The 26,516-nt window shown below is 37.5% G+C and overlaps 1 protein-coding gene and 1 long non-coding RNA gene across 2 annotated transcripts; one reads left to right on the plus strand and one right to left on the minus strand.

The window, feature by feature from the left end:
- The first annotated feature begins 85 nt into the window (after positions 1–85).
- LOC109034051 (zinc finger Ran-binding domain-containing protein 2) lies at positions 86–20,590 on the plus strand. Its single transcript, XM_019046975.2, has 7 exons — positions 86–677; positions 1,913–1,965; positions 2,945–3,053; positions 3,530–3,689; positions 5,039–5,212; positions 9,116–9,249; positions 14,656–20,590. The coding sequence occupies exons 1-7, from the start codon at positions 598–600 to the stop codon at positions 14,675–14,677; spliced, it is 732 nt and encodes a 243-aa protein (XP_018902520.1). The 5' UTR covers positions 86–597; the 3' UTR covers positions 14,678–20,590.
- Positions 5,195–9,105, minus strand: LOC140226006 (uncharacterized). Its single transcript, XR_011900807.1, has 3 exons — positions 8,814–9,105; positions 7,656–8,344; positions 5,195–5,324 (listed from the first exon to the last, which is right to left on the minus strand). It is a non-coding gene; the product is annotated as an uncharacterized lncRNA (long non-coding RNA).
- Positions 20,591–26,516: the final 5,926 nt, after the last annotated feature.

Genomic DNA, 26,516 nt, shown 5'->3' on the forward strand with positions numbered 1-26,516 from the left:
CCACCGAGTGTTGACTGTTGAGGGTTTGAGGTTAAGTTGTGTTTTGTGTTGGTGTTGTGTTGATAGTTTTATTTGCAACTTATGGCTGCGCAGCGGCGGCGAATGCTGTTGCTGTATCTAATATCGACGTCCAAACTTTTCTTCTGTCGTTCTTTTCAGGTCAAATAAATGTGAAAAGCAATTTTTGAATACTTGCTTAAGTAATTGTGGCTCATTTTTTATCAGTGCTCTCTTCTGACTCCTCGGGATACTCGTGCTACCCGTCCTGAAAATCGTGTGTTTCTTCATGCCTTTGAGTTCCTTCAGGGTTTGAATGCCAGCTTTTTTCAAACACTAAGCTGTCTGAACCTCCGTGTTTTACTATCACGTTTTACGCTTACTGTTCATTTTAGCTCAAAACGGCTGAACATTCATCTTACTGCCAGCTGCAGCTCACTTGAACTGAAGTCTTGTCGTAACTCCTTACTATTTCTGCACGGCCGGACCCACCCCAGTTCTCTCCTGAATCTTGACCAAAACATTCTTTTCACAACTGACTTTTGTAACCGTTACTTAGTTCAACTGTTTTCTTATTTTGTATCTGATCAGTTCGATGCAATGACTGACCCAGCAGGAGCTCCCACCAGTGCTACCAGATTCCGCATCAGTGATGGAGATTGGGTTTGCAGTGATTCACAGTGAGTTATATTCACCTTCTCTCCCCGTTTCTCTAATCTTTTATGTACGAAGTAGGAGCTAAAGAGCTTTCTATCAGGGGAATTTGATCTGGATAGATGATGAGTTCATGTTAGAGTCCGTGCCAAGTAACTTTTACCCACTTTTAGACAAAGACAGAAGATTGACATCAGTTTAGCAGTGAAAATAAATGAAAAAATCACCATGACAAATCTTTTGTTGCAGTCTAAAATTGCATCAATCTTTTTGACAAGGACTCTAGGTGGATGGTTAGGATTAGAAATGTGGTTGAACTTTGACTAAATGCTGTCAGTCGCCAATTAAGTAAGCAAGCATAGGTACATTCCATTAATTTGTCATTGCTGAAAGATTGCACTTTGATAAACATGGGGACAACCGATCTATGTGTCCTCCTGATCTGAAGTCTGTGGATAGGAGACTAAGTAAATGGTAGATCTGGGAAAAGAAAGGAATAGTCAAATCAATGTGGATACATCATTCAGGAGTTTGCCATTGGCCACCGTATAAATTTATATTGAATGTTGCTGTTTTCCGATGGTACATTTGCCAAATTTTCTTTTCCCAGTTCTTAGTAGCTGAAGTATCTGTTCATTTGGATTTTCCTCAAGCTTCAAGGAGGTAATTTAGGACTGTCGTTTATCCATTTGAACCTTTTGCTAGTTTGTCTGACAGTCTAGTTAGCAATGCAATTTTATTGCTAATTTTTACTGATATATAATATAGGATCTTCTTTGCTCTTTCTGAGCCATCTTCCAGGAAAATTTGAAGGAAATCCATAGGAGCTTTTGACCGCATAATAAGGATAAAAAAAATACTGCATCATGAAACCTCCTAAAGAATTTCTAAGTAATCAAGAGCTTAGAAAACTAGTCGATGAAAAGACATTCTTTTAATTGTGGCAATACTTTTGCCACCTGAAGACCTTTTTAGGAAGTTTAATTTTTCAAAAATAGCAAAAAATGAGAAGTAGAGGTCTGCTCAAAATTTTCAAATGGCAACTCTTATCTTTAGTCTCATCTGTCCAAGCACAATATTAGAAAAGATATTGCTGGCTCAAATTGCAAGTCATCCCCTTATAAATAGCAAAATGAATTAAAGAAGTTTAGAATATTTATTATTTTGAAAACTTCTATCAACAATTTATTAAATTAAATTATGAAGCAAAATAATCTGATCTGTATGATACTTACCCTGCATTTTTTCTCGTTTTTTCCAGATGTGGCAACATCAATTTTGCGAGAAGAAGCGCCTGCAATCGATGCAACAAAGGTATTACCCATTGTCTTGCAACTCATGTTTTGTTGCAGAATTTGAAATGGATGGTTAAGTGAAGTTGAAAAATGGGTATTTTAATTGCGAAGGAAAACAAATCGAAGTATCACCCTCAGGTTGTCAGTGAATAACTTTGAATAAGTTTAAAATGCTCCTTGAAAATTTTATTAAGAATTTTAGTTAGAATTTTCTTTAAAAAAAATGAAAAATAACTCAAATAAAACTCGAAGGGCTTTAGAACTTGTGACTTTCTTTCTTAACTTTGGTGTCGAAATGCCCTTTGGTCAAAAGACTTGTGACAGTCCTTTCAATAAAACGTTTGGAAAAGACTGCCTCAAAAAAGTAAACTAGATAATGAACACCATCAGTGTCCTTTATTCTCAATACCTTTAAAACACGAATCAGCAAGTTTTGAGATCCATCTCATATTTGTTTCAAAATTGTACACAAATCATAACTTCAATTAGAAAAAAACATCATAAATGCCCGCCTGGTCAATTTTTATTGGTTTTAAAGATGAAACAATCGTCTTTTTTTAAATTGTTTCCTCCTAATGCATAGAAATGAAGCTATTACTGCAGGAAAAATCTTGCGACTAGCTCAGGAGTCTGAAAAATCAAGGGAAGAATGAAAAATATTTTTCCTCCTCAACATGAGACCAATTTATTGGTTTATTTCACCCTATTTGATAAAAAACGCTTTTTTTTTTGGTCATGTAAAGAAGGTCTAAGAGATTCAGTTGGCTGACAGTACCTACTTAATGCGAGATCAAGTGTGCCTCAGACTGTGTCTTACCAAGTCCTCATGGAAAAAGCTTTTTTGGAAATTAACTACTCAACAGGAGGACACTTCTTTCAGTTTCCGAGGCCTAGTTTTGTCAACATTACTATGACCCAGTTGTTGGTAGATTTTTTTCTCCTGTTTTTTTTTTTTTTTTCTTTGTATTTTTAATGATCCAATATTTGATACCTCACAGAGAAGGCAGATGGAGTTGCATCGAAGAAAAAGTTGGGACACGAAATAGGAAAAGCTGCAGCAGAAAAAAGTCGTGGTCTTTTCAGTGCTGATGATTGGCAGTGTAACAAGTGAGTCTCCTCTTATTTAAACCTGACTACACTATCAAACACTCTGCCTTATGAAATGAAAAATCTCTAAGCATCAATTTTGGATAAGTACACCCAAGTGCCAGAGATGGAGCGGTAATTTTCCACCGGAACATATTACAAGTCCAGAAACTTTGGAAGAAGTTTGTTGTCTTTTTACTTTCTTGCTGCCCTACGGGTAGAGGAAGCATTGTCATCCAAAAAAAAAAGTTAAATTTTTTTTTCGTTTAAAATCAGAAGAAAAGTGTGGAAAATTGCCTCAAAGCTGGAAAAATATTTTGATTACGAGAGGTTTGGTTATAAGGATTGTCTCAAAAGAAGTGCAAGAGAAATATTTTAATTTTAAATGAAATTTTTCTTCGTCATGATGAAATATAAGATAACAACAGTGCGTTTTCATATTATGTAAGTTACTTAAACATTGTCTGCACAGTTGAATCATCATCTCCTATTTCCAGGTGCGGCAATGTCAACTGGGCACGAAGGCAACAGTGTAACATGTGTAATGCTCCAAAATATGGAGAAGTTGAAGAACGGACTGGCTACGGTGGTGGTTATAATGATAGAGGAGTTGTAGAATACAAAGAACGAGCTGACTCGGATGATGAGTATGATGAGGTGAGAGATTTGATGTCGGCACTCTCTTTTTTTCTAGTATATAAATGCAGCAAAGTCAAGTAAAGAGGTCGCAATGTGAAAAGGTTAAATGCGCCCATTGCAAACCTTTGCTTGATCAGAAATAAGTATACTCATTATCAGTTTAAAATTAACTAAATAAATTCACCAGTTTCAATGGAAAATGGGCAAAATGGCTCAAAAGTCGCAATAAGCAGCAGGATTCTGAAATGCATTCATAATTTAACAATACGTGCAAGAAATGTGCATATTTTCGAGCTTCTTGTCTCAAAAAGGATACTACAGCAAAGATCCTATTTAAAATACAGGAGTCATCTCAATTTGACAACTCTGCATCGTATCGAATGGCCAAGCATATTTCCAGGCAATCAAAGATTATGAAAATTACTGCCAGTTACTTTTTAAACTTGAAAAAGAATTGAAATGTATGATATCAAAACATTTTGAATCATTTAGTTTGTTCCACACATCAAACTTTGTTTTGTTTATACTGGTGACGCATCAAGCAGTGTCATGGTGGGAGCCATTATGTAGATACTGTGCCATTGTTGAGTCGAGATGACTCCTCTGTTACATTAGATCTTTTCCACTGTTTCCTGCCTTTTCAAAGCAGGAATAAGCTCGAAAATGTGCATATTTCTTATGCTGATTGTGAATTCATGAGTGAATTTCACACTTTCTCAATGTGCTCATCGTGATTTTTGAGCCATTTTTCACAAAAAACAAATTTTACTTTTGCTGTAGTAAAAGTTTGCAACTGGCCCATTGGACTGATCCATATTTGACTGCTGACAGAGATGGGTTGATAATAAGTATTCTGTAGGTATGAGGATAAAAACGAAATCCGGAAAAATTCCTAAAATAGTGTACTTTTCCTTCTAAGAACACTTTGCAATTGAAGCTACTCAAAGATTTTTCTTAATTTCATCACCAAAATCGAAGCAAGTCTTGCTGCTGCATTGGTACTCGTTACTCAGAGAAACAACATGGAATTCTGATTAAGGTTCCATCATATTGTATTCATCTTAGCTAATAGTTTAAATTTTATACTAAAAGTATACATGAACCATTCATTCCTGAAAAGGTTCAAAGGTTTTCGAAAAATATAATAGTTGAAGAAAATCAATGCTCATCAATTTATTTATTTATTATCATTTTATATTTCCTATTAAAAGTATAACTATACTTTTATTTCTGGGGAAGGTCCAAGTATGAATCATGTGTAAGTAACAAAAATTATAATGGCTGAAGAAAATTAATGCTCTTGAGTTTTTGGGGCAAAATTTCTTTAAAAATGAAATTTTCTGTTGAAAGCTAATTTCACTTTTCAGTTTGGGCGGAGGAAGAAAAAAAGAAGCTCCCGCCATTCAGAAGGAAGTATGAATGGTGAAGATGAAATTAGAAGCAGCAGTAGCAAAATTAGCAAGAATGGAAATAATGACATTGTCAAAAAATCCAAAGCAGAAGAAGAGGAAGAAGAGGAGGAGGAAGATGAAGAAGATGAGGTAATTGTTTTTTTTTAAAATGTTTAATTTTTTTTATTATAGTAAAAGAGGCAACAGGGTGATCAATGAAATTTATCTCATTTTCCTTGTGCCCTTATAACATCGAATTAACCTTGTCGGGTCATTCCATGTCAATTCGAACGGACTTGTAACCACCCGACTCGGATTTCCATGATTTTTGTTTTACTTAATTTATCGGTCAATATAAGAAAAAACCCAAATTTTCAGCTTCATATCTTCAATATTTCTTGAGAAAAAATTTTTTGAAGTTTTATGGCCTTCTCTAAAAATGCACTCTCCAGACTCAGAAAACGGGAATGACTCGTGTTTGAAAAAAACCTCATAAGTTTTGCAGTTTTAAAGATTTTAAGCTGAAATTTGGCACACTAGTTCGTGTTAGTATTTATTTTAAGGGAAAAATTCCCAATTGAACCCAACTCACTCAGGAGGGCCAACTGAGCCGAAGATACGCCGTTTTAGCCCTGATTTTTAACGCTAAAAACTAGTTTTCTTAAAATGGGCGTAGCAACCGAAGCTAACGAGATATTGCCAACTTTTTTTTTTTGAAAATCAACTTCAAAGTATGCTCTAACTGATTAAAAAATAAAAATCGTGGGTATGCAGCTTCTTCATTGGTTAATCACACTTTTTAGCAAAAAACGCTCAAAAAATTGAGTCTGGGGGTAGGGTGCGGCTTATACGAGAAATTAAAAAGGTTGAATTTTGAAAATGACAAGGGACCCCGCCAAAACGTTCCTAATAGTGTAAAAACAAACGTTGTAGAACAGTTTTGCATTTGGTCAACATTTAGAGGTCGCGACGGGCCCTTAAAATTGCAAAATTCGGCTAATTTTCGCATTTTTTCATCCATTTTGGCAAATTTTCTCAGGCCTCACGAAGAGTTCTAATTGATAATTTTATTCATAAATAGAACTTTTTTTGCAGAACCTTCGGAATATCCAGATTCCGAAAAGAGGGGATGTTTTTAAACGTTTTTGAGTTAAAAAAGTGCATTTATTTTCGAAAAATCGAATTTTCAAAAAAATTGATAGATTTTGGAAAAAAGCAAGGGTCATATGCGGCTGCAGCAGCAATTATTTAGTGGAGTCAACTCCACCAGTCGCCTGAGAAAAAATATTTTCCCTCCTTTCCAACGCAAATCAATCGGACTGGTATTACATGCGTTACATGGGCGGAAAGGGGCACTTGTCCGGAAAAACCTCGATATTTGGAACAGAACGGAAACTTTAATAGGCATACAATTTATGGTTCCCCATGTAATTTTAGCTGCTGAATCCGAAAATGGCCTTATCTTTCCTCCATCATGCACAGATTTTCCGGAAAATTGATTTTTCACCGGAAAAGTTCGATTTTTAAGGAAAATCCTGATTTTTCCGGGGAAAATCGATCCGACCCAGCATGACGGAGGTCATTTTCGGACTCAGCGCTAAAAACTACTCTAAGATAATCGCATTTAAACCCGTGTTGACCAGTGTTACTTTAGATTTCTGGTCACTACCAAAATAGCGTAGTTTATGAAGAGTGTATTTATATTGGATCGGTAAGGGAGGGGGGTTGGAGGGGCTGGGGGCTTAAGGTGGAGGATGGGATGCATTTTAGGTTATATATTGCCTATTTATGAATAAAATTATCAATTAGAACTCTTCGTGAGGCCTGAGAAAATTTGCCAAAATGGATGAAAAAATGCGAAAATTAGCCGAATTTTGCAATTTTAAGGGCCCGTCGCGACCTCTAAATGTTGACCAAATGCAAAACTGTTCTACAACGTTTGTTTTTACACTATTAGGAACGTTTTTGGCGGGGTCCCTTGTCATTTTCAAAATTCAACCTTTTTAATTTCTCGTATAAGCCGCACCCTACCCCCAGACTCAATTTTTTGAGCGTTTTTGCTAAAAAGTGTGATTAACCAATGAAGAAGCTGCATACCCACGATTTTTATTTTTTAATCAGTTAGAGCATACTTTGAAGTTGATTTTCAAAAAAAAAAAGTTGGCAATATCTCGTTAGCTTCGGTTGCTACGCCCATTTTAAGAAAACTAGTTTTTAGCGTTAAAAATCAGGGCTAAAACGGCGTATCTTCGGCTCAGTTGGCCCTCCTGAGTGAGTTGGGTTCAATTGGGAATTTTTCCCTTAAAATAAATACTAACACGAACTAGTGTGCCAAATTTCAGCTTAAAATCTTTAAAACTGCAAAACTTATGAGGTTTTTTTCAAACACGAGTCATTCCCGTTTTCTGAGTCTGGAGAGTGCATTTTTAGAGAAGGCCATAAAACTTCAAAAAATTTTTTCTCAAGAAATATTGAAGATATGAAGCTGAAAATTTGGGTTTTTTCTTATATTGACCGATAAATTAAGTAAAACAAAAATCATGGAAATCCGAGTCGGGTGGTTACAAGTCCGTTCGAATTGACATGGAATGACCCTGTCCCTAACATTAAAAAGTATACTCATCTCTGAAAACAAGGAGGTGACATGTGTTGATGTTTAGACTTGTCATGAGACCCAAAATCAATGTGACTAAAGCGCAGACATACGCTAACCAGGTGTTACTTGGATTACGTTTTGCAAAAAGGAACTAAGAGTAATCCAATGTTGCTGGTATTGTGGAAATCATATTCTTTGCAAAAAATCAAATTTACAATGGTAATTTTTGTCTTGAATTCATGATTTATCGGGAGCAAAGATAAATCTTGTCTAGAAGATCAGTTTATATTTGCAAGGTAATAAAAAGTTGCAAAAGCCTGGCAACATTAGAATGCTAATGATTCTTTTTTGCAAAATGCAGTCCATTTAGCGTTACTAAGGTGAGAAAAAGTGAGGGAAGTGTGCAACAAATGTACGAAATTCAAAATTTAAAAAAGTTAAACCTCTTTCTGTTAATCACAATTAAGAGGATTCTAATGTTGGATTTTAAATGTTCATTTTGCATTTTTCTCAGATTTTGGTACCTAACAGCTATTTTACTCTTCCAGTTGTCAGTCACTTACAGGAAAGGTTTGATCAAAGTCGCACGTTTATAGTAGTGCCGGGGCATGTGTTCGTAAATCACGTCCTGTGTGCTCATTAGTGACACAAGTTGCCATTGAAGTTCATTCTCCTCATTTTTATCTCTAAAACAAGAATATCTTCGATGAACTCATTGATTTTGAATGGAAGGCTTCAGGAACAAGATGGTTTCCAAATTTGTGGCTAGAAAACTGCGATTGTTTTAGAATGGTACAACAATGTAAATGAGGTTAATGGTCATATTATTTTGGTTGTAGAACCCAAAGAAATTTTATAAATAAATGCCTCAACTCACAGATATGTCTCAAAACCAAAATGACGGCCAATTTTGGCTCATTGGGGACAATATATGCCCTCAGACTTTTAGTTTATTTTGCTTAATCTCTTCACTGTGATCATACTCTGTGTGTATTATACTCTAATATTTTACTGAATCTCATTTTTTGCGATTTTAATTGATCTCATTGTTTGTTTTGGTTTTGGAAGTCAAAACTCAACAAAATTGAAGCCTTTTAAAGACTGTATCTCACAATCGGAAATTACCTTTCTGCGATTATTACAATAGTTGCATACCTGAAATTAGTTTTTAAAATCATTCCTGTCTTGTTCAAGCAACTCTGAGTGAAGTCTGACTCCATGCTATCAGAGCTGACAGCATACAAAAAAGTTACTGGTCCACAAAACCCAACGTACTGATAGTGGAGATGTAAATTACAACCAAACCTGTAACACAAAAGATATGCAAAGTAAGATTTTAACAGGCAAAGTAATTAAAAGCAAGGAAAAATCATAATGCACAGGGCTTAAATTCCTTGAGTAAGTTTAAGAATCAACAAGTTATAATTTAGCTTGTGTTTTATTCTCTTTGTACTTAGGAAGAAGATGATGATGACCTCTCAAAATATGACCTCACTGGGTGGGGAGATGAGGATGAAGAGTCTAAAGATAAATCAGACAGTCTAGCATCTAAGAAATCGTCCAGCTCATTTAGGGATAGGTCTCGGTCAAGGTAAGCACTTGCTATTTTCTTCCGTAGGTCAGGGATGTCAGCTTGATTATCAATGTAGAATTTGCACGCAATTTTTTTATTGCTTCATCTGAAAGTGCCTAATGAGCTGAGTTCGCAATATTTTTCATAATTTTTTTCTGACATGGGAAATTGGAGAAAAATTGATTTAAAAGTGAGAAAATGCGCCGCCTTGTGACGTCATCTGGCGGCATTTCCCATTTAAACACATGTATTTTAGCAGAATCGGTTATTTTGTCATATCTCCTCTAATAATCGCTCAATTTATGAATCAAGGGTATCTTCGTGTTCAGTTCACTCAGAGGATTCCACTTAAACAGGAAATTCATCAAATTTCAGACCCTTGCAAATTCTCCATTGAGTAACGGCTAGAAATTTTTTGGAACTAGGAAATTACTTGAAGGAATCGTAGATCAGCTGGAGTGTCGAGAAAGGATCTTGTTCGGAATGAGAGGATATGTAAAATTATGGGCGTCAAAAACAACAAACATAGTGCATAACATTTTCACAAAACAGCTTGTCTGGTATGGTCATGTGCAACAGATGCTAGATGATAGGTTGCCTAAGAAGGTTCTGGAGTGGGTCTCCCCTGGCAGAAAACGTAGAGGACGCCCTGCCAAATCGTTGATTAAGGGAATAAGGCAGGAAATGAGGAGATGCGATCTGCCAGAGGAGCTCTGGCAGGATCACTATCAGTGGCGGTTGGGTGTCGGAGAGCACACAGAAGTGCAATGAGAGCGACTTGTTAATAGTAGCAGGGAATTACTCCCCTGGCTGTTCCGCAGCCTAGCCCCCAGATGCACTTTGCGCCTTTTAAGGCCCACACGATAAGCACCCAAGAGTGAATCTAAATAGAGCGGGCTCATCTAGGTACTATCATTTGTTTAAAGCATCAAAAATTATGGAAATCGGCCCAGTAGAAAGGTATAACGAAATATGTCAAAAACTGAGAAATTAGGTTATCAGAGAGTTAATAGTAATAATGGCACCCAACAAACTGAAATTAGGGAAGAATGTTTCAACTTGTGCGACTTTGTTTCAACATTCAAGCCATTCTGAGGGTTTTATAGAGCCCCTGTGGCTGTGAGGAGACTTTAAAATGCCATCTAATCCAGGGTTCATGCAAGCTTGAAAAGTGCTTGAAAAGTGCTTGATTTTAAAAAAAAAATTCAAGGCCTTGAAAGTGCTTGATTTTTTGGAAAGTGCTTGAAAACGTGCTTGAATTTCTCAGATCCACTTTTCGGAGGTCAAATGAGAAAGCATTCGACTTTTCAGACGTACACTGGAAAGTATTAAAACATGTTGAAATTGAAACGAGAACTACTCTGCTGAGTTGCCTGCTCAGTCTTTCGTCGCTGCTGAAAGTGGCTGAAAAAGATAACTTTGATCTAATTCTGGCGCTATTAGATTTTACAAGAATGTCTTGTCAAAAATTTTAGAAAAATCTCCAATATCACATGTCTTAGTTCGAAATTTGTCCTGTTTGGATCCGAGAAGTATGATTCACCTAGATGCAGATTCTTCTCCTGTTAGTCGGTCAGCTGTTTGCAAGAAGAAAATGAGGTCTGTCTTAAATACATTGTGTGATTGTAAAATAGTCGTAGCTGGTAAAGTTGATATTATTCTTGATGAATTTGATTCATTTTATCAAAACGTTGTCTTAAAGAAAGCTGTCACCTTTGCACAATATGAGCCTTATAAAGAGAAGTCAAGAGTTGATGAGTTTTATATTAACTTTATGGACAAGGATGAATACAAAAATTTATGGAAAGTTTTCAAAATAACTCTACTCTTAAGTCATGGACAAGCATCAGTGGAGAGAGGTTTTAGTGTAAATAAAAACCTAGAAGTAGAAAATTTAAAGGAGCAGTCCTACATAGCACAGCGTTATGTACATGAGTTTACCGATGAAATGGAGAGCTTATCCAGTATGGTAATAACCAAAGAGTTAAGACAAAGTGTATCAGGTGCTCGCAGTAGATATGCTACCTATTTAGAGGAAGAAAAGAAAATCAAGGCTCTCACAGCTATTAAAAATGAAAAGTCAGAAAAAACAAAATCTCTACAAGAGAGAAAAAGACGCTTATGTGAAGATGTAAAGACCTTAGAAAAAGGTGCAGACGACCTGGCAGAACAAGCTGAAAAGAAGCAAGATCTCTCATTAATTGTTAAGTCCAATAGTTTCCGCCAAAGTGCTAAAAGAAAAAAAGAAGAGTTAGTAATCGTTGAAGGAGAAATTTCGAAACTCTCCAAACAGTTGTGAAAAAGAACCATAAGTCTCGGTTAAAATCTATAACTTTTTAAACTGCTTGTAAAAACATTTTTCTTCATACCTACATTTATTTAATTTCACATTAACATTTTTTTCTTTTTACTTCTGGTTTTTTTACCTTATTTTTTTTCAATGATGTGGGTCCATTATCTTCTTGAAAGTGTTTTTTTTTCTTCTTTCGTCCGGTTTTTTAGTGTTCATAAAGACTCTTTTTTCAAATGATGTGCCGTTCCATACTCCAGACATACTCCTTACGTGTAGCTTCAAATTAAGAAATCCCACTTTTAAAATTCAAATATTTTTACAATAGTGAAAGACTATCAGAAAACATCTTGCTTCAGCTTTATCAAGAATGAATCTGCAATTTTGAGCTTCTTGTCCAAGTACCCTACTATTCTCATGAATTTAATCCATCGGGTAGCATGCAGATTTTCTATTAACTCTTTCATAAGTTGCACCATCTTCAGCCCATCTTATACAGGTATCGATAGGTCTATCGATATCCATCGGATTTAACTCATCGGATAGCATGCAGATTTTCTATTAACTCTTTCATAAGTTGCACCATCTTCAGCCCATCTTATACCTATCGATATCCATCACTTCTTAATGATTAACGTTGTCTCAATGAATATGAAAGTAAGATATTTATTTATTATTATCATTTATTTTTCTTTTTATTTTTAAACCAACGTTTTGAATAAATTGGAATAAAACATTCAGGTGTAAGTATGGATGGGTAGTTGGTCGAAAACTTATGCGGTGAGCCAGGATTTTACTTTTTTTTGCTTAGAATTTAGAGGTATTTACTTACTGGGTTGTCAGTATTGGTACTGACACTTGGGATGGTCTTTCATATATACATCCGTGTATTTTTTAATTAGAGGAAAATACTCATTTTAGTTGGTTGTTGATATCTGTCTCGCTATTAGGAGTTTTTATGTCAAAGGTCCTGTGGAAAAATTTCTTGAATCTCGCGCAAAACTGCTTCCAAAAGGCTCTTGAAAGTGCTTGAAAAGTGCTTGAAAATTCAGAAAAATGTGCTTGAAAAGTGCTTGAATTTTTAGCACTGAGGCTGCATGAACCCTGTAATCACAGCCATTGAAGTGATTCCAACGAGATCGTAATATGAAATAGTGTAATGGGGAAACCCTACTCCTCAGGGAATACATATTTTATATTCTGAAGATGGAAGGAAATTCCTCATTAGACATTCCATAGGTGTCTGTATTCCTTCTCAGGGTCTAGTACACTCAATATCACACTTATGGTATCTATGTAGGTGGTTATTTTTGTTCTGGAATGGACCACTAGACAAGGTACAAATTTAAGCGATCTGATACATGTTTCTTAACCAGAATTTCACGTGGAAAACGGTTCACACAACGAAAATTACGGAAACCAACTCCTAACGAAGATATTAACGTTTTTATTTCACATTGGTTACGAGGAATTTGAACTGCCCGCTCACAAGAAACTCAAAGCTCTACGTGAGTCAAATCGCTCACTACAACGGTTTCAGCAAGCTTCTCAACCAAGCAATGTTCATTTCCTGCCATGTATTTTTCAAACTATGAGCAATTTGCTATAGCTGAGCCAAAGCGTCAAAATTGAGGTTGCCAGATTTTTCAATCGCAGATACTTTCATGATAACGTTTAGCGCGCGATGTGAATCACGTAGAGCATTGAGTTTTCATGAGCGGGTGGTTTAAATTTACGCATCAAGAATCATTAAGTATCTTCAGAAGGAGTCGATTTCGGTAATTTTCGTTAAGCGCATAGTGTTCTGCGTGAAATTCTGGTTAAGAAACATGTATCAGAATGCTTAAATTCGTACCTTGTTTAGTGGTCCATTGTAACATGTCATAGTCACTTTAAATTTTCCTCTTACTTTCAGCTTTAATTATGAATGATCATTTTTTCCAGCAGATCTTGATGCAAAATATTATAAAAGAAATCCCTCTGAAGTCTTAGGAACTTAACTCAAAAAAACTGTGTGATTTCTGAATTTCTTTTGTGTGTACAAGATTGCCAGTCAGGGAATACAGGCAAAACTGAGAAACATTTCAGGGAATTTTACAAAGAATCCTGAGAAAACCGGGAATGTCAGGGAAAAATTGTCAAGCCACCTTCATTTGCTTGCTAGAATGCGTTTGATGATTCAAGTCTACAAATTTTACCTGGGAACTATGTCCAATTTTGTTTTATTAACCATCTGGCACATCTTCAATGGGCCTGTTGCAAACTTTTGCTGGAGCAAAAATAAGAGTTGTTCCTTATAAATACTGTCTCAAAAATCACGATGAGTGCATCAGCAAACTCTGTAATTCACTCCTAACTTCACAATCTGCGTAAGAAATTTGCATTTTTTTAAGCTTCCCGCTTCAAAAAAGATACCACAGCACATGTGAACATTTCGTGAAGGAGTCACTCCATTCAATCCCTGCTCAACATGGCTGACGATTCCGCGTACAAGTCAATCAAGGCGGATATCTATTAGTGCAAAAAAAAATGTGAATGTAAACACGCCGATTGTTAACAGGTGGTTAGAATCATCGTCCCACCACATGTGTTTTGGTGGATTGGCGTTGGCTATGTTGAATATTGCGTCGTATCCTTGTGAGCAGGAGTTGGACGGAATGACTCCTCTTACGAAATGTTCACCTGTGGCGTGGTATCATTTTTGAAGCGGGAAGCTCGAAAAAACGCAAATTCCTTATGCAAACTGTGAAGTAAGGAGTGCATTTCAGACTTTGCCAATGCGCTCAGTTTGATTTTTGAGACACTTTCTATAAGTAACAACTCTTATTTTTCTCTAGCAAAAGTTTGCAACAGGCTCATTGTGTGGGAACTTTACTCGAATGTGCCCTGAAAATCAAGGATCTGTCAGGAAATTTCATTGTCTAAATTATATGGCAACCCTCATAATACTGTGAATGAAAGCCTTTCGAAGTCTGTAGAATTTTAAAGTTTTAAAAGAAGAGAAAAAATCTGTGTGATTTCTGTTGTCCTAATATGTATACGTATCTTTCCTCACAATTTTTTTATCTCCTTTTTTCTGTATAAATATGTATGTATATGTTTTTGAGAATAACCGAGCTCATCTAAATTTTCAGGTCTCCGTTGAATCGGCATTAAAATCATCGCATCCAATTGTGTGTTTATTTACTCATACAGCTGTTAATGCACTCAAGATGGATTCTGCTTCCATTTATTCATTTTTCCAAATGCCTCTAAGCCACAACTTTAAGTCAGAAAATCTTTTTAAATTCTCACATTAGGAAAACTGAAGAATTTTCCTGTAGGGTTTTTTTTTTCTATTAAGTTATCGTTTGATAAGTTCTTTGTTTTTATCAGCATTTTATGTGTAAAGTCAGTCATAATATTGAAACTGGTGTTTATCTGACTATCTAACGCATTTCATAGAGGATTTGAAGAAAAATAATATTTGTCTTTTTCTCTTATAATTCTCTAAAAGAAAAACGAATCCACAATTACTTTAAGTTTTTGGTTAAACAGGACCTTGAAAGGTGCCATGCAGTTAGAAAACTTAACGAGTATGTAAATAATTTGTGATGGCTTGCAATGCAGGACTTTTCTGATCATCATGATAGTGTGTTTCCTGATTTTCTTGCACACATTCCTGTATTTAAATGTGTCTTCATAAGCACTTTAGAGTGAAAGTGAAAAATTGAGTCAATGGAATTTGCAGGAATCTTCATGAGTAATCATTTTTAGCTGTATCCAGCTCCAGTTGTGAGGTATGGAGTGCCGAAAATACAATTTACGTTGATTTTAGGAGGGTTGCAGTATCCTCCAACAGCTTGAAATTACTGAAATGGAGTAGAGTATTCTTTTTCACTCAAGGGCACTCATACATAAAAAGAGGAAAGTGAAATAATTTCTTTGATGAGTCCTCCAAAATGTCGAATGACATTACTCAGCTTCAAATGAAGACGATCTTAAATTCTAGTTTTTCTTACTGCAATGGCCTTTTAATCCAAATTTTGAGTTATTATCTATTGTTTCGGTCATATTTGATTAATATCTCCATAGAGACTCACTCTGCATGTCATGAGGTGTGAAGTATTTCATAAATACAAATGTCCTATTCTGCCGCACTGAGGAAACGCTGCATAAACATTCCTGAGTTGCCAATATCCCCCAGTAAAATGTTTATTTATGAGAAGAGTCATGAGTTTTTTTCTGTCAAAATGTTTAGATAATCTAGATCTCAATGCGATTGATATTCTCTGAAAAATCGGCGGGAAAATATTCCCAGGTTTCCTGGAAAATTTGTATTTTATCTAAGAATTTTGGGCAACGTCTAAAAGTTCATACAGCATTCCTCCTTAATATGGCAGTATTGTCTAAAGAGTTTTTGTAATTTTCAAAGCTTATTTTAGGAATATACCTATAATTTGCTTATATTTCCAAATCTCAACAAATTTTGTCCAGTGGCTCCAAATATCTCCTGAAAGCAGATACTTGTTAGAGTGCAATGTGAAAATATCTCTAAAATTTTATGTTGTCAGTTTTCCATGAAGGAATTACTTGGGTTTCAAATTCAGCATTTTGGAATTTATTGGCGCGTTTCAGACTGTATGTGTAACACTATGATGGACATCTGTTACTCAATTCCCTATCAATGAAGATAAACACTGGATATTTATTTGAGTCTACCTTTATTTGATTTTTCTAGTGATCTTTTCTAAACTGAATTCAAGAATCTTTCCTTACTCTGAAGAATGCGTAGAATGCTGCAGATTTTTTAATGTATCCAAATGCTCCAACTCATATTTATGGCTTCCAACAATTCTTTAATACTTTATTACAATTTACATGAGGTCAGATTGATTGATATGACTCAAAGAAGCTACCGGTAAATGTTTTTTTCTCTAAAAGCTGCTATCTAATATGACTGAAAATCAAAAGTTTTTGCGAATGTGACAGTCAGGGAAAATGTAAGAGAAACGAGAAAATTTATTAACGTAGGTACGAACGACAGAAAAGATTTAGGATATTTTTTAGAAGGTTGAAGAATTTCTTCATATGGAGAAAAGACCACTCTGAGTGATTGAGTGATTGTTGCGCTAGTTGTGTGCCACTTTTTCAAGTCATGGAAAAGTAGTGAAATTTTCAAAACATCAGATTTTTTTTTTCTTTTTTTTTTCCTTTCAAGAAAAATAAAGGAAAGTGGAGAAGAATCCAAAGAATTTTAGTTTAGTTCAGTTGCCACCCTAACAATTTAATAAATCATGTAGGTGATAAAAAGAGTGGTCAATATGTGTGAAAAAGGAGAGAAAAAAAAGAAGAAAAATCGATTTCTTCTCAATCACTCGATTTATCAAATTGCACATTTTACCCAAAATTTTAATGAAATTCAAATTTTTGTCAATTTGCCACTGAAATTCAATAGGATCATCCATGGCCTCTGTTGTGTGGGTTCAGTTTAAAATTTATCAGCCCCTCAAATTTGATCGAGTTTTACTGCCATTGCATCGATGAGGATCCGTTTGAATTGAAAAATATAATTTTAAAGATAAATTATTGATTGTATTCGAGGACTTACTGTAGATCTTTTAATGAGATTGTTTCAATTTTTTTTGAGTATTTATGAATAGATATATTTTTTCCTATTCCAAAATTAGTATTAAGTAAGTTTCTCTGCACTTTTTTTTGTTTTTTCTCGCAGTTTGTTCTCTCTTTGTCTTGCGAAAAAGGACTTTCACACATATTTGTGAAATTTAATAATAAAATGAATGCGTCCTTAGTTTCCATACTTAAATTGTCTACAATCATTTTAATGTGTAAGCCGCGTCCATTAATAAACTGAACAAACCATCACAAGCCAAGAATGATAAGCTAAAGTTATACCATCTAGGAGCACCATCAATGCTTGTAGCTCATGAGAGTATTGAATTTTTCTGAAATACTCGTGCAGCATTTGATTGAAGATCTTTTGAACATTGCTTTTTTAATTTTCAATTTAAGCCAAGAAATAATTTAGCGGTTACCTTTTTTCAATTCCATCCTCTAGATAGTACTTTTGCTGATCACTGAGTGTTTTCCCCTCTTAATTATAACCTATGAACCATGATTCGAAATGATTAACTTCAAATTAAAGTTTGATTTATCTGACAAACCTCAAAAACTGCATGGTAAAAGTAGTCCATCGGTAGTTTTGCTCTTGTATACTTAAAGAAAATGGTTTGAAACCATCCTAAATGGAAATGAAAATTTAATTAGTTTCTCAGTCTGTCTGAGTGAACTACTGTGTAGAGGACAGACTGTGCATTTATGAGCTAGGCTAAATAAACCAATGGATACCTGTAAACTTTAAGCAATTCTGTATTTACCTGAGGTACTTTTTCACCTCCTCAAATTAGAGTTAAGGGGCTTGGGGGACAAGGCGCATAAGTGCAGTTTTTGCTATTTTGAGAAATATGTGTTTGAAGTTTCGAATCCATATGGCAGAAAGAAAGTTCAAACTGACTTTTTGATGCTTAAAAATTGGATTTTGGGGGCGAATTTTTCACAAAATATTCATTAAGACTAGTTTTACTTGAAATCAATAATGTCTATTTTTTCAAAAACTGCACTTATGAGCCTTTTGTCCTCCAAACCCCTCAATAACATTTCATCAATAACATCACTTTGTGCTAAATATGTAAAAACAGATGATTATCTTATGAGTGACTTCAATTTTAATTGTTGTTTGTTAGTCTAGATCACTTATCCCATTTTTGCTCTTCAGGAAATGTATTCTAATCGACCCATTTATATCAAGTCACCTTTTCCAAAACACAGAAGTAAAGTCAGAGAAACACCCAGTCATTATTATTTTATTCTTGCTTGTTTGAGTGCTAGTTTGGTCTCATGTACAGCCTGGCATCCTAGCTTTTGCCTAAGACAGTACTCTGCAAATATTGTCATTACGGCCTTTTTGTTTATTTTGTTACTCTAAAAACAAAGACAAGCTTCCAGAGGACTACTCACAGTGCTAGTGTTTCATTTTACTTGAAATAGGATGAAAATCTACAGCACTGTTTAGCAGACCGAAGTGTAATTCCTCCAGGGTTGCCACAGTCTGGGAACACCAGGAAACTCAAGGGAATTTATAAAAGTCAGGGAAACCCTGGGAAAGTCTAAGAAAATGACAAAAGTGTCAGGGAAAAATCTTAGGTCACCTTTAACTGCTCTCTAAAATTGGTTTGACGTTTTGAATAGCAGATTTTGCAAGAAATCTATTTCAAACCATTTGGTATTGCACCAATTGTAAGGGAATTTTACCAAAATGTGACAAGAAAATGTCAGGGAATTTCATTTTCTAAATTCTGTGGTAACCTTGTTGTTTGAGTGCTAGCTCGGTCGTATGTACGGATTGAGATCCGCTTTTGCCGAGGGCGCTACTCTGCAAATGCTGTTGTTAAAGTCCTTTAGTTTTCTTCGTTACTTTTAAAACAAAGACAAGCTTCCAGAGGACTTACAGCGCTACTCACAGTGTTTTTGTTTCATTTTTCATAAATCAAGATGGAAATCCACAGCACTGGTTAGCAAATCGGAATGTAATAACCTCCCTTCCACTTGAGTTGTTAATATGTTGCAGTCCTCGGTCTGACTTCCATTCATGTCTTCAAAATTTGTGAAGACAATAAAAAACGCCTGTGATGCTTTTCCTCTAAATTCAGCTTCCTTTAGTTAAGGATTAAAAACCTATTTATGAATGTAAATTTGATGTCTGGTCAGAGTTACCGATTGGTTCCACTATGTGTCCTCATAATTTGGTGACTACTTCCGTGTATAATAGGTTTAAGTTTTATCATTTTGTAGAAAATTCTCATCGTTTTTTTCTGAGCCATACAGCTTTTTGTATAAGTTTCACTTAATAATTAAAGATTAGAACTTTACTCCGATGCTATTCACTTAAAAGTTAAAATACTTAAAAACATGATTTCTCATCACTCCTTTCTGGTTTGACTATTGGAAGGTGTTATAAATCTGTCAAGTCTTTTACATTTGTTCTTTTGTTTTTATTTTTATGAATTTTATCTATCTTAGCTATTTTTTTGATTGATGAAAACTGCTTACTATTGTGAAAAATATCTGTAAGAAATAAAACTCAAATGAAGAGTGTTCGCTTGCATAAAAATGAATCGAAGGGCTTGGAGGACAAAATGCATAACCGCAGTTTCTACTATACGAGAAATACGACTTTTAAGTTTCAAAATTACATGGAGCCTCATGGAAAAAGTAAGTTTAAACTCACATTTTAATACTTAAAAAGTCATATTTCATCAGTGAATATTTTTCAGAACATATTTCAAGACTAGTTTCAGTTGAAAATACTATAGTATATCTCAATACTTTCAGAAATTGCTCTCATGCGCATTGTCCTCCAAGCATCTCATTAAAAAATCAATCACTGTCTTAGACTGGTCATTGCAGTGCAGATATGCACATCAAATCGTAACTTTTAGAACCATATTCCGTTGACTTTATAAGAGTTTGGTTATTTTTCTAATGTGTTTATTCAGTATTCTCATGTTGCCCTCATACTCATGATCTATTGACCATGTCAAAAATGAAAGATTCTCAATTTAAAACCTTGCGTTAGTATTAGATTGTAATTTGCCTGAATGATGCTATCTTGAATTAGAATTTTAGTTCACAGTGCTTTGTTTAGAGGTATGATACTCCAAGGTCATCAGCATCACTTTCGGTCCGACCAATGTTGCATATGGAAGTGGAAGTTTCTAGTTATTTTCGTATCGCTGATTAAGTCCTCAGAGTTAGAACTAATTCAATAATTGCACATAAATTTGTTCGTTTGTTACCCGTTTAATTTAAGCTCCTGTCAGAATTAAGAAAAAACATTATTTGGAACTGAAGTGCATCACTCTAAAAAGACATAAAATGCCAGCAGTCTCCTCATTCATCATGAATAGAATGATCTGCGGCCTCATTCTCACAATCACTAGTATTTCCTAATGTTTTCTCAAAAGTGCTGTATTCATGAAAATATATAATTCATTTTTTTTTTTTTGTGAATCAAGGAATTTTAATTTCATTTGCCCCTATCTTCTCTCTCCCAGTTTTTTCATTGGAGGTAGGAATATCACATTTTTTAATCGCAGCAGCCCCTGATAAAGTGATTCAACATGATGTAAAAATGGGTATTGGCTGTTGATATCAGTAAGATATCTTGCTGACATCATATTGATGTTCCCTGTCAGTAAGTCACCATACTGATATGATGGGCCAACTTTGCCAGGGAATGCAAGTATGCGTTCAGGTGAATTCAAGCTGAGAGGACATAGCCAATTTGTTACAGTGGCGAGGCGTGAATGATCGATTATCAATACCTATTTTTCCATTTGAAGCTTTGGTAAAAGATCAATTTTTGAAGCGTTCGTTGAAAAACACCCTGTTTATCGATCCTTTTCCATAGGTTTAAATTGGCAGATCAATCTGTATGTCGCATAGCATGCCACACCATTGGTTTGATGCATTTTTAAACATTTCAGTTTTTGTTCTTATTGTTTCTACTTCTTCATGAAAGGGTCCTATTTATACAGGGTGATCCAAAAGTCCCTTCCACCCCCTCTAACTTTTTACCTAATTGAGGTAAAGATTTGAAACTTGGGAGATATTCCTAGGTCAAAGGGAGCTACTTTTTGGCCCCCTAAAATTTTCAGGGGGGCCCCCCTTGGGGGGGGCAACGGCCCCCAACTTTTAATTTTCAAATGGGAAGACCCCCTTTGTGATAGCTCGTTCGAAAGAGCATAAAAAAAGAAAACTTTTCGCGCAAACCCGAAGTCAATATCTCAAACCGTTTCAAAATGGCGGCCGGTTAAAGTTCAAAATGGCCGAAAATTCACACCGGTTATTTGTCGATGGATTTGCGCGAAAATCGGTATGTAGGGGTATTTTGACACGAGAAAAACGAATTTGACGTTAGATTTTCAAAAAACCAAAATTTCCAAAATGGCCACCGGTTAAAGTTTAAAATGGCCGAAAATTGTCACCTCGGTTTTTTGCTGATGGATTTGCCTAAAACTTGGAATTTGAGAGTATTTTGGCATAAGATAAACAAATTTGAACTTACATTTCTAAAAAAATCAATTTTTTGTCATTTTGAACTTTAACCGGCGGCCATTTTGGAAATTTCGGTTTTTTTGAAAATCTAACGTCAAATTCGTTTTTCTCGTGTCAAAATACCCCTCCATACCGATTTTCGCGCAAATCCATCGACAAATAACCGGTGCGAATTTTCGGCCATTTTGAACTTTAACCAGCCGCCATTTTGAAACGGTTTGAGATATTGACTTCGGGTTTGCGCGAAAAGTTTTCTTTTTTTATGCTCTTTCGAACGAGCTATCACAAAGGGGGTCTTCCCATTTGAAAATTTAAAGTTGGGGGCCGTTGCCCCCCCAAGGGGGGCCCCCCTGAAAATTTTAGGGGGGCCAAAAAGTAGCTCACTTTGACCTAGGAATATCCCCCAAGTTTCAAATCTTTACCTCAATTAGGTAAAAAGTTAGAGGGGGTGGAAGGGACTTTTGGATCACCCTGTATAGAGAGAGATAAGTTGCAAAGCACGAATTTAGATGTTTAAAAAAATGCAGAATTCACATTGAAGTCACTTGAAGTTAGCTTTCTTCTCAGATATGCTTATAAGGTTCCCCAAATAAAGGAGGGAAAACTTAACAAACAAAAAATATAACTAAACTTTCTGAAGTCAATATGCATCCTCTCGCACGAGGGATACAGGGTGACCCAGACCTACTGTAGGTACCAGGTTTTTTTCTCGGTTATATCCAGTGGGACGAATAGGAAATCGATTCTAAGGAGTCCGAATTTCATAGTTCAGGAGTTCCCCCGGTCTCCCTTGGAATTAAAACGAAGGCCCAAGTAGCATTTTTCAACGGAAAAATCGCGATTTTATCGCCAATAAAGTCGCGATTATCCTCGATTTTATCGGCGATAAAATCGCTAGGATCATCAACATTTGAGCGATTATCCTCGATCTTTTTGCGATTTTATGCGATTTATCGGCCCGAAAAAATTGCGATTTTATCGCGATAAGATCGAAGATGATCGCTCAGATGTTGATGATCCTAGCGATTGATAAAATCGCCAAAAAAAAGGGGTTAAAGTTGTCAGCCGATTGCCGTTAGGTTCAGCCGTCAGGTCCTTTGACGAAGACGAGCGTAAAATCCCCGGAGCCTCCGCGGGGATTCGAACCCCAACCGCTACGGTGGAAGGCCAGCACATTGTCACTATGCTATGACCGATATATGACTTGCGTGTGCGAATTGAAGCCTCTTATACATGGATCGGCGCTTCGCAACCTCACAACTTATGTCTTTGCGTTGACTGACACCGATTTTTCATTGGATTTTTTTTTTTTTAATTTTCCCTCCTCTGTATTTTATTTCATACCTTGAAATACGGTTGGTAAAATAAGGTTCTATTGGTAATCTCATCATTCTGTCTCTGTAAAATTACCAATAATAGTGAGATGGCAAAGTTACCGATGGACCTTGGGAAAAACGCCAATAGTTTTTATCGACTGTGGTAGAATTACCGAGATAAAATGGTAAAGTTACCGGGGATTGATTACCAATAAAAGTGGTATTCTTACCTGAAAAAATCAGTAAAAATACCGGTTTTCAGGTAAGCTTACCAGTCTGTCTTTGTAACATTATACTAATAATTGATAAAAAAAAATGAGATGGTTAAGTTACCAACGGATCTCGGTAAAAACGGCGGCGGCGGAATAGAAACATCTTTCATATGCGTCATTCATGCGTTAATGAAAAATTGCAATTTATTGCAATTTTATCTCTATAAAATCGCGTTCGATAATATCGCGATTTTGTTGCAATTTATCGCGATTTTTCTCCCGATAATATTGCAATAAATCGCGACGTCGATAAAATCGCGATACATTCTCCAATTAAATCGCAATTTATCGCGATCACTGCTACTTGGGGGTCCCATTTCTCCATTCAGAGTTTATGTCAAAATTTTGAAATTATATATCATTGGGATTAGAGAGCACGGGTACTTACTTACTACTGGCGCTACAGCCCGGGGTGGGCTTTGGCCTCCAAGACAACGCGCCTCCATCCTGTTCTGTCCATGGTCTTTTCCTTCCATCCTGATACGTTCATTACTCTAAGATCTTTCTCTACTTCATCTTGCCATCTCAGCCCTGGCCTTCCTCTCATTCTTGATCTCTTAGACGGCTATGGCGTCAATGGCATATTTCTGCAGTTCTTTGGGAGAGCACGGGTAGTTTTAACCTAAATCGACATCAAGAAATCCAAAATTGGCCCATCCGTGTCCGAAATAATGACTCCTAAAGGTAGGGAAAAGAGCCAGCCCCCCCAATCAAAAATTTCCATTTGGCTAAATTCACAGACACCCAAATAGTACTTTTCAACGGAAAAATCGCGACATCTTGAGTGTAAGTTGGCGACTGAGAGTACGTCGTAATGTAAGTGGGAGAGCTGGCGCCACTTTTAGACATTATCCATTTCCCGAATTCCGAACTCCTGTGTGACGCCGCGTCACTTTTTCGATACATAATCGATTGTTTGCGATACAAGGGTACCCGGCCATCCGATGACAACAACAACAACAGATGAGATAGGAACTACCGCGTATTCCACCGCTGTATTCCACACCGCCATTTTGGATCGAAAATGTATCGAAAAAGCGACATGAACGCGACGCACACCGGACTCGGAATTCATCGAGCACATCATGGCGCCAGCTCTCCCATTTACATTAAAACGCTTTTCCGAGCGTGAGCGTAGGAAAGAACGGCCGTAAATGGGGAGCAGGGCTCATCTTGGATTGGTCGATACGCTGTTTTGTCGTCTCTCTCTCTCGCACTCATTGGGCAGATGCGGCACGTCAAAGGAGACCACTCGGCTTTGCCAAGCCGCCCTTGTATCGTCCATCTCTCTCGCACTCATTGATCAGATGCAACATTCCGCGGCTCGTCAAAGGGACACCTGGCGCACACACACACTCGCAAAAATACAGGCTGGGCCTCGTAATTTGGTCCGCGGTGGTAGTGCGCGGGGGAATTCCGTTGCCGCCAAAAGCACCCAAGTGCTTTCCGAGCGTGAGCCCAGGAAAGAACGGCCGTAAACGGGGAGCACGGATCATCTTGGATTGGTCGATACGCTGTTTTGTACTCTCTCTCGCACTCATTGGGCAGATGCGGCACGTCATAGGAGACCACTCGGCTTTGCCAAGCCGCCCTTGTATCGTCCATCTCTCTCGCACTCATTGATCAGATGCAACACTCCGCGGCTCGTCAAAGGGACACCTGACGCACACACACACTCGCAAAAATACAGGCTGGGCCTCGTAATTTCGTCCGCGGTGGTAGTGCGCGGGGGAATTCCGTTGCCAGCAAAAGCACCCAAGTGCTTTCCGAGCGTGAGACCGGGAAAGAACGGCCGTAAACGGGGAGCAGGGATCATCTTGGATTGGTCGATACGCTGTTTTGTACTCTCTCTCGCACTCATTGGGCAGATGCGGCACGTCATAGGAGACCACTCGGCTTTGCCAAGCCGCCCTTGTATCGTCCATCTCTCTCGCGCTCATTGATCAGATGCAACATTCCGCGGCTCGTCAAAGGGACACCTGGCGCACACACACACTCGCAAAAATACAGGCTGGGCCTCGTAATTTGGTCCGCGGTGGTAGTGCGCGGGGGAATTCCGTTGCCGGCAAAAGCACCCAAGTGCTTTCCGAGCGTGAGACCGGGAAAGAACGGCCGTAAACGGGGAGCAGGGATCATCTTGGATTGGTCGATACGCTGTTTTGTACTCTCTCTCGCACTCATTGGGCAGATGCGGCACGTCATAGGAGACCACTCGGCTTTGCCAAGCCGCCCTTGTATCGTCCATCTCTCTCGCGCTCATTGATCAGATGCAACATTCCGCGGCTCGTCAAAGGGACACCTGGCGCACACACACACTCGCAAAAATACAGGCTGGGCCTCGTAATTTGGTCCGCGGTGGTAGTGCGCGGGGGAATTCCGTTGCCGGCAAAAGCACCCAAGTGCTTTCCGAGCGTGAGCCCGGGAATGAACGGCCGTAAGCGGGGAGCAGGGCTCATCTTGGATTAGTCGATACGCTGTTTTGTCGTCTCTCTCTCTCGCACTCATTGGGCAGATGCGGCTCGTCAAAGGAGACCACTCGGCTTTGCCAAGCCGCCCTTGTATCGTCCATCTCTCTCGCACTCATTGATCAGATGCAACATTCCGCGGCTCGTCAAAGGGACACCTGGCGCACACACACACTCGCAAAAATACAGGCTGGGCCTCGTAATTCGGTCCGCGGTGGTAGTGCGCGGGGGAATTCCGTTGCCGGCAAAAGCACCCAAGTGCTTTCCGAGCGTGAGCCCGGGAAAGAACGGCCGTAAACGGGGAGCAGGGCTCATCTTGTTGTGGTCTTTACGCAGTTTTTTCGTCTCTCTCTCTCGCACTCATTGGGCAGATGCGGCACGTCAAAGGAGACCACTCGGCTTTGCCAAGCCGCCCTTGTATCGTCCCTCTCTCTCGCACTCATTGATCAGATGCAACATTCCGCGGCTCGTCAAAGGGACACCTGGCGCACACACACACTCGCAAAAATACAGGCTGGGCCTCGTAATTTCGTCCGCGGTGGTAGTGCGCTGGGGCATTCCGTTGCCGGCAAAAGCACCCAAGTGCTTTCCGAGCATAGAGTACATAGAGTCGTAATGTATGTGGGAGACCTGGCGCCCCTTTTAAGCATTTTCCCTGTCCTCAATTCCGAGACTCCTGTGTGACGCCGCGTCACTTTTTCGATACATAATCGATTGTTTGCGATACACGGGTACCCGGCCATCCGATAACAACAACAACAACAGAGGAGATAGGAATTACCACGTATTCCACACCGACATTTTGGATTGAAAATGTATTGAAAAA

This window comes from Bemisia tabaci, chromosome 1 (assembly GCF_918797505.1).
Source record: "Bemisia tabaci chromosome 1, PGI_BMITA_v3".
In the NCBI taxonomy this organism is placed as follows: Eukaryota; Metazoa; Arthropoda; class Insecta; order Hemiptera; family Aleyrodidae; genus Bemisia; species Bemisia tabaci.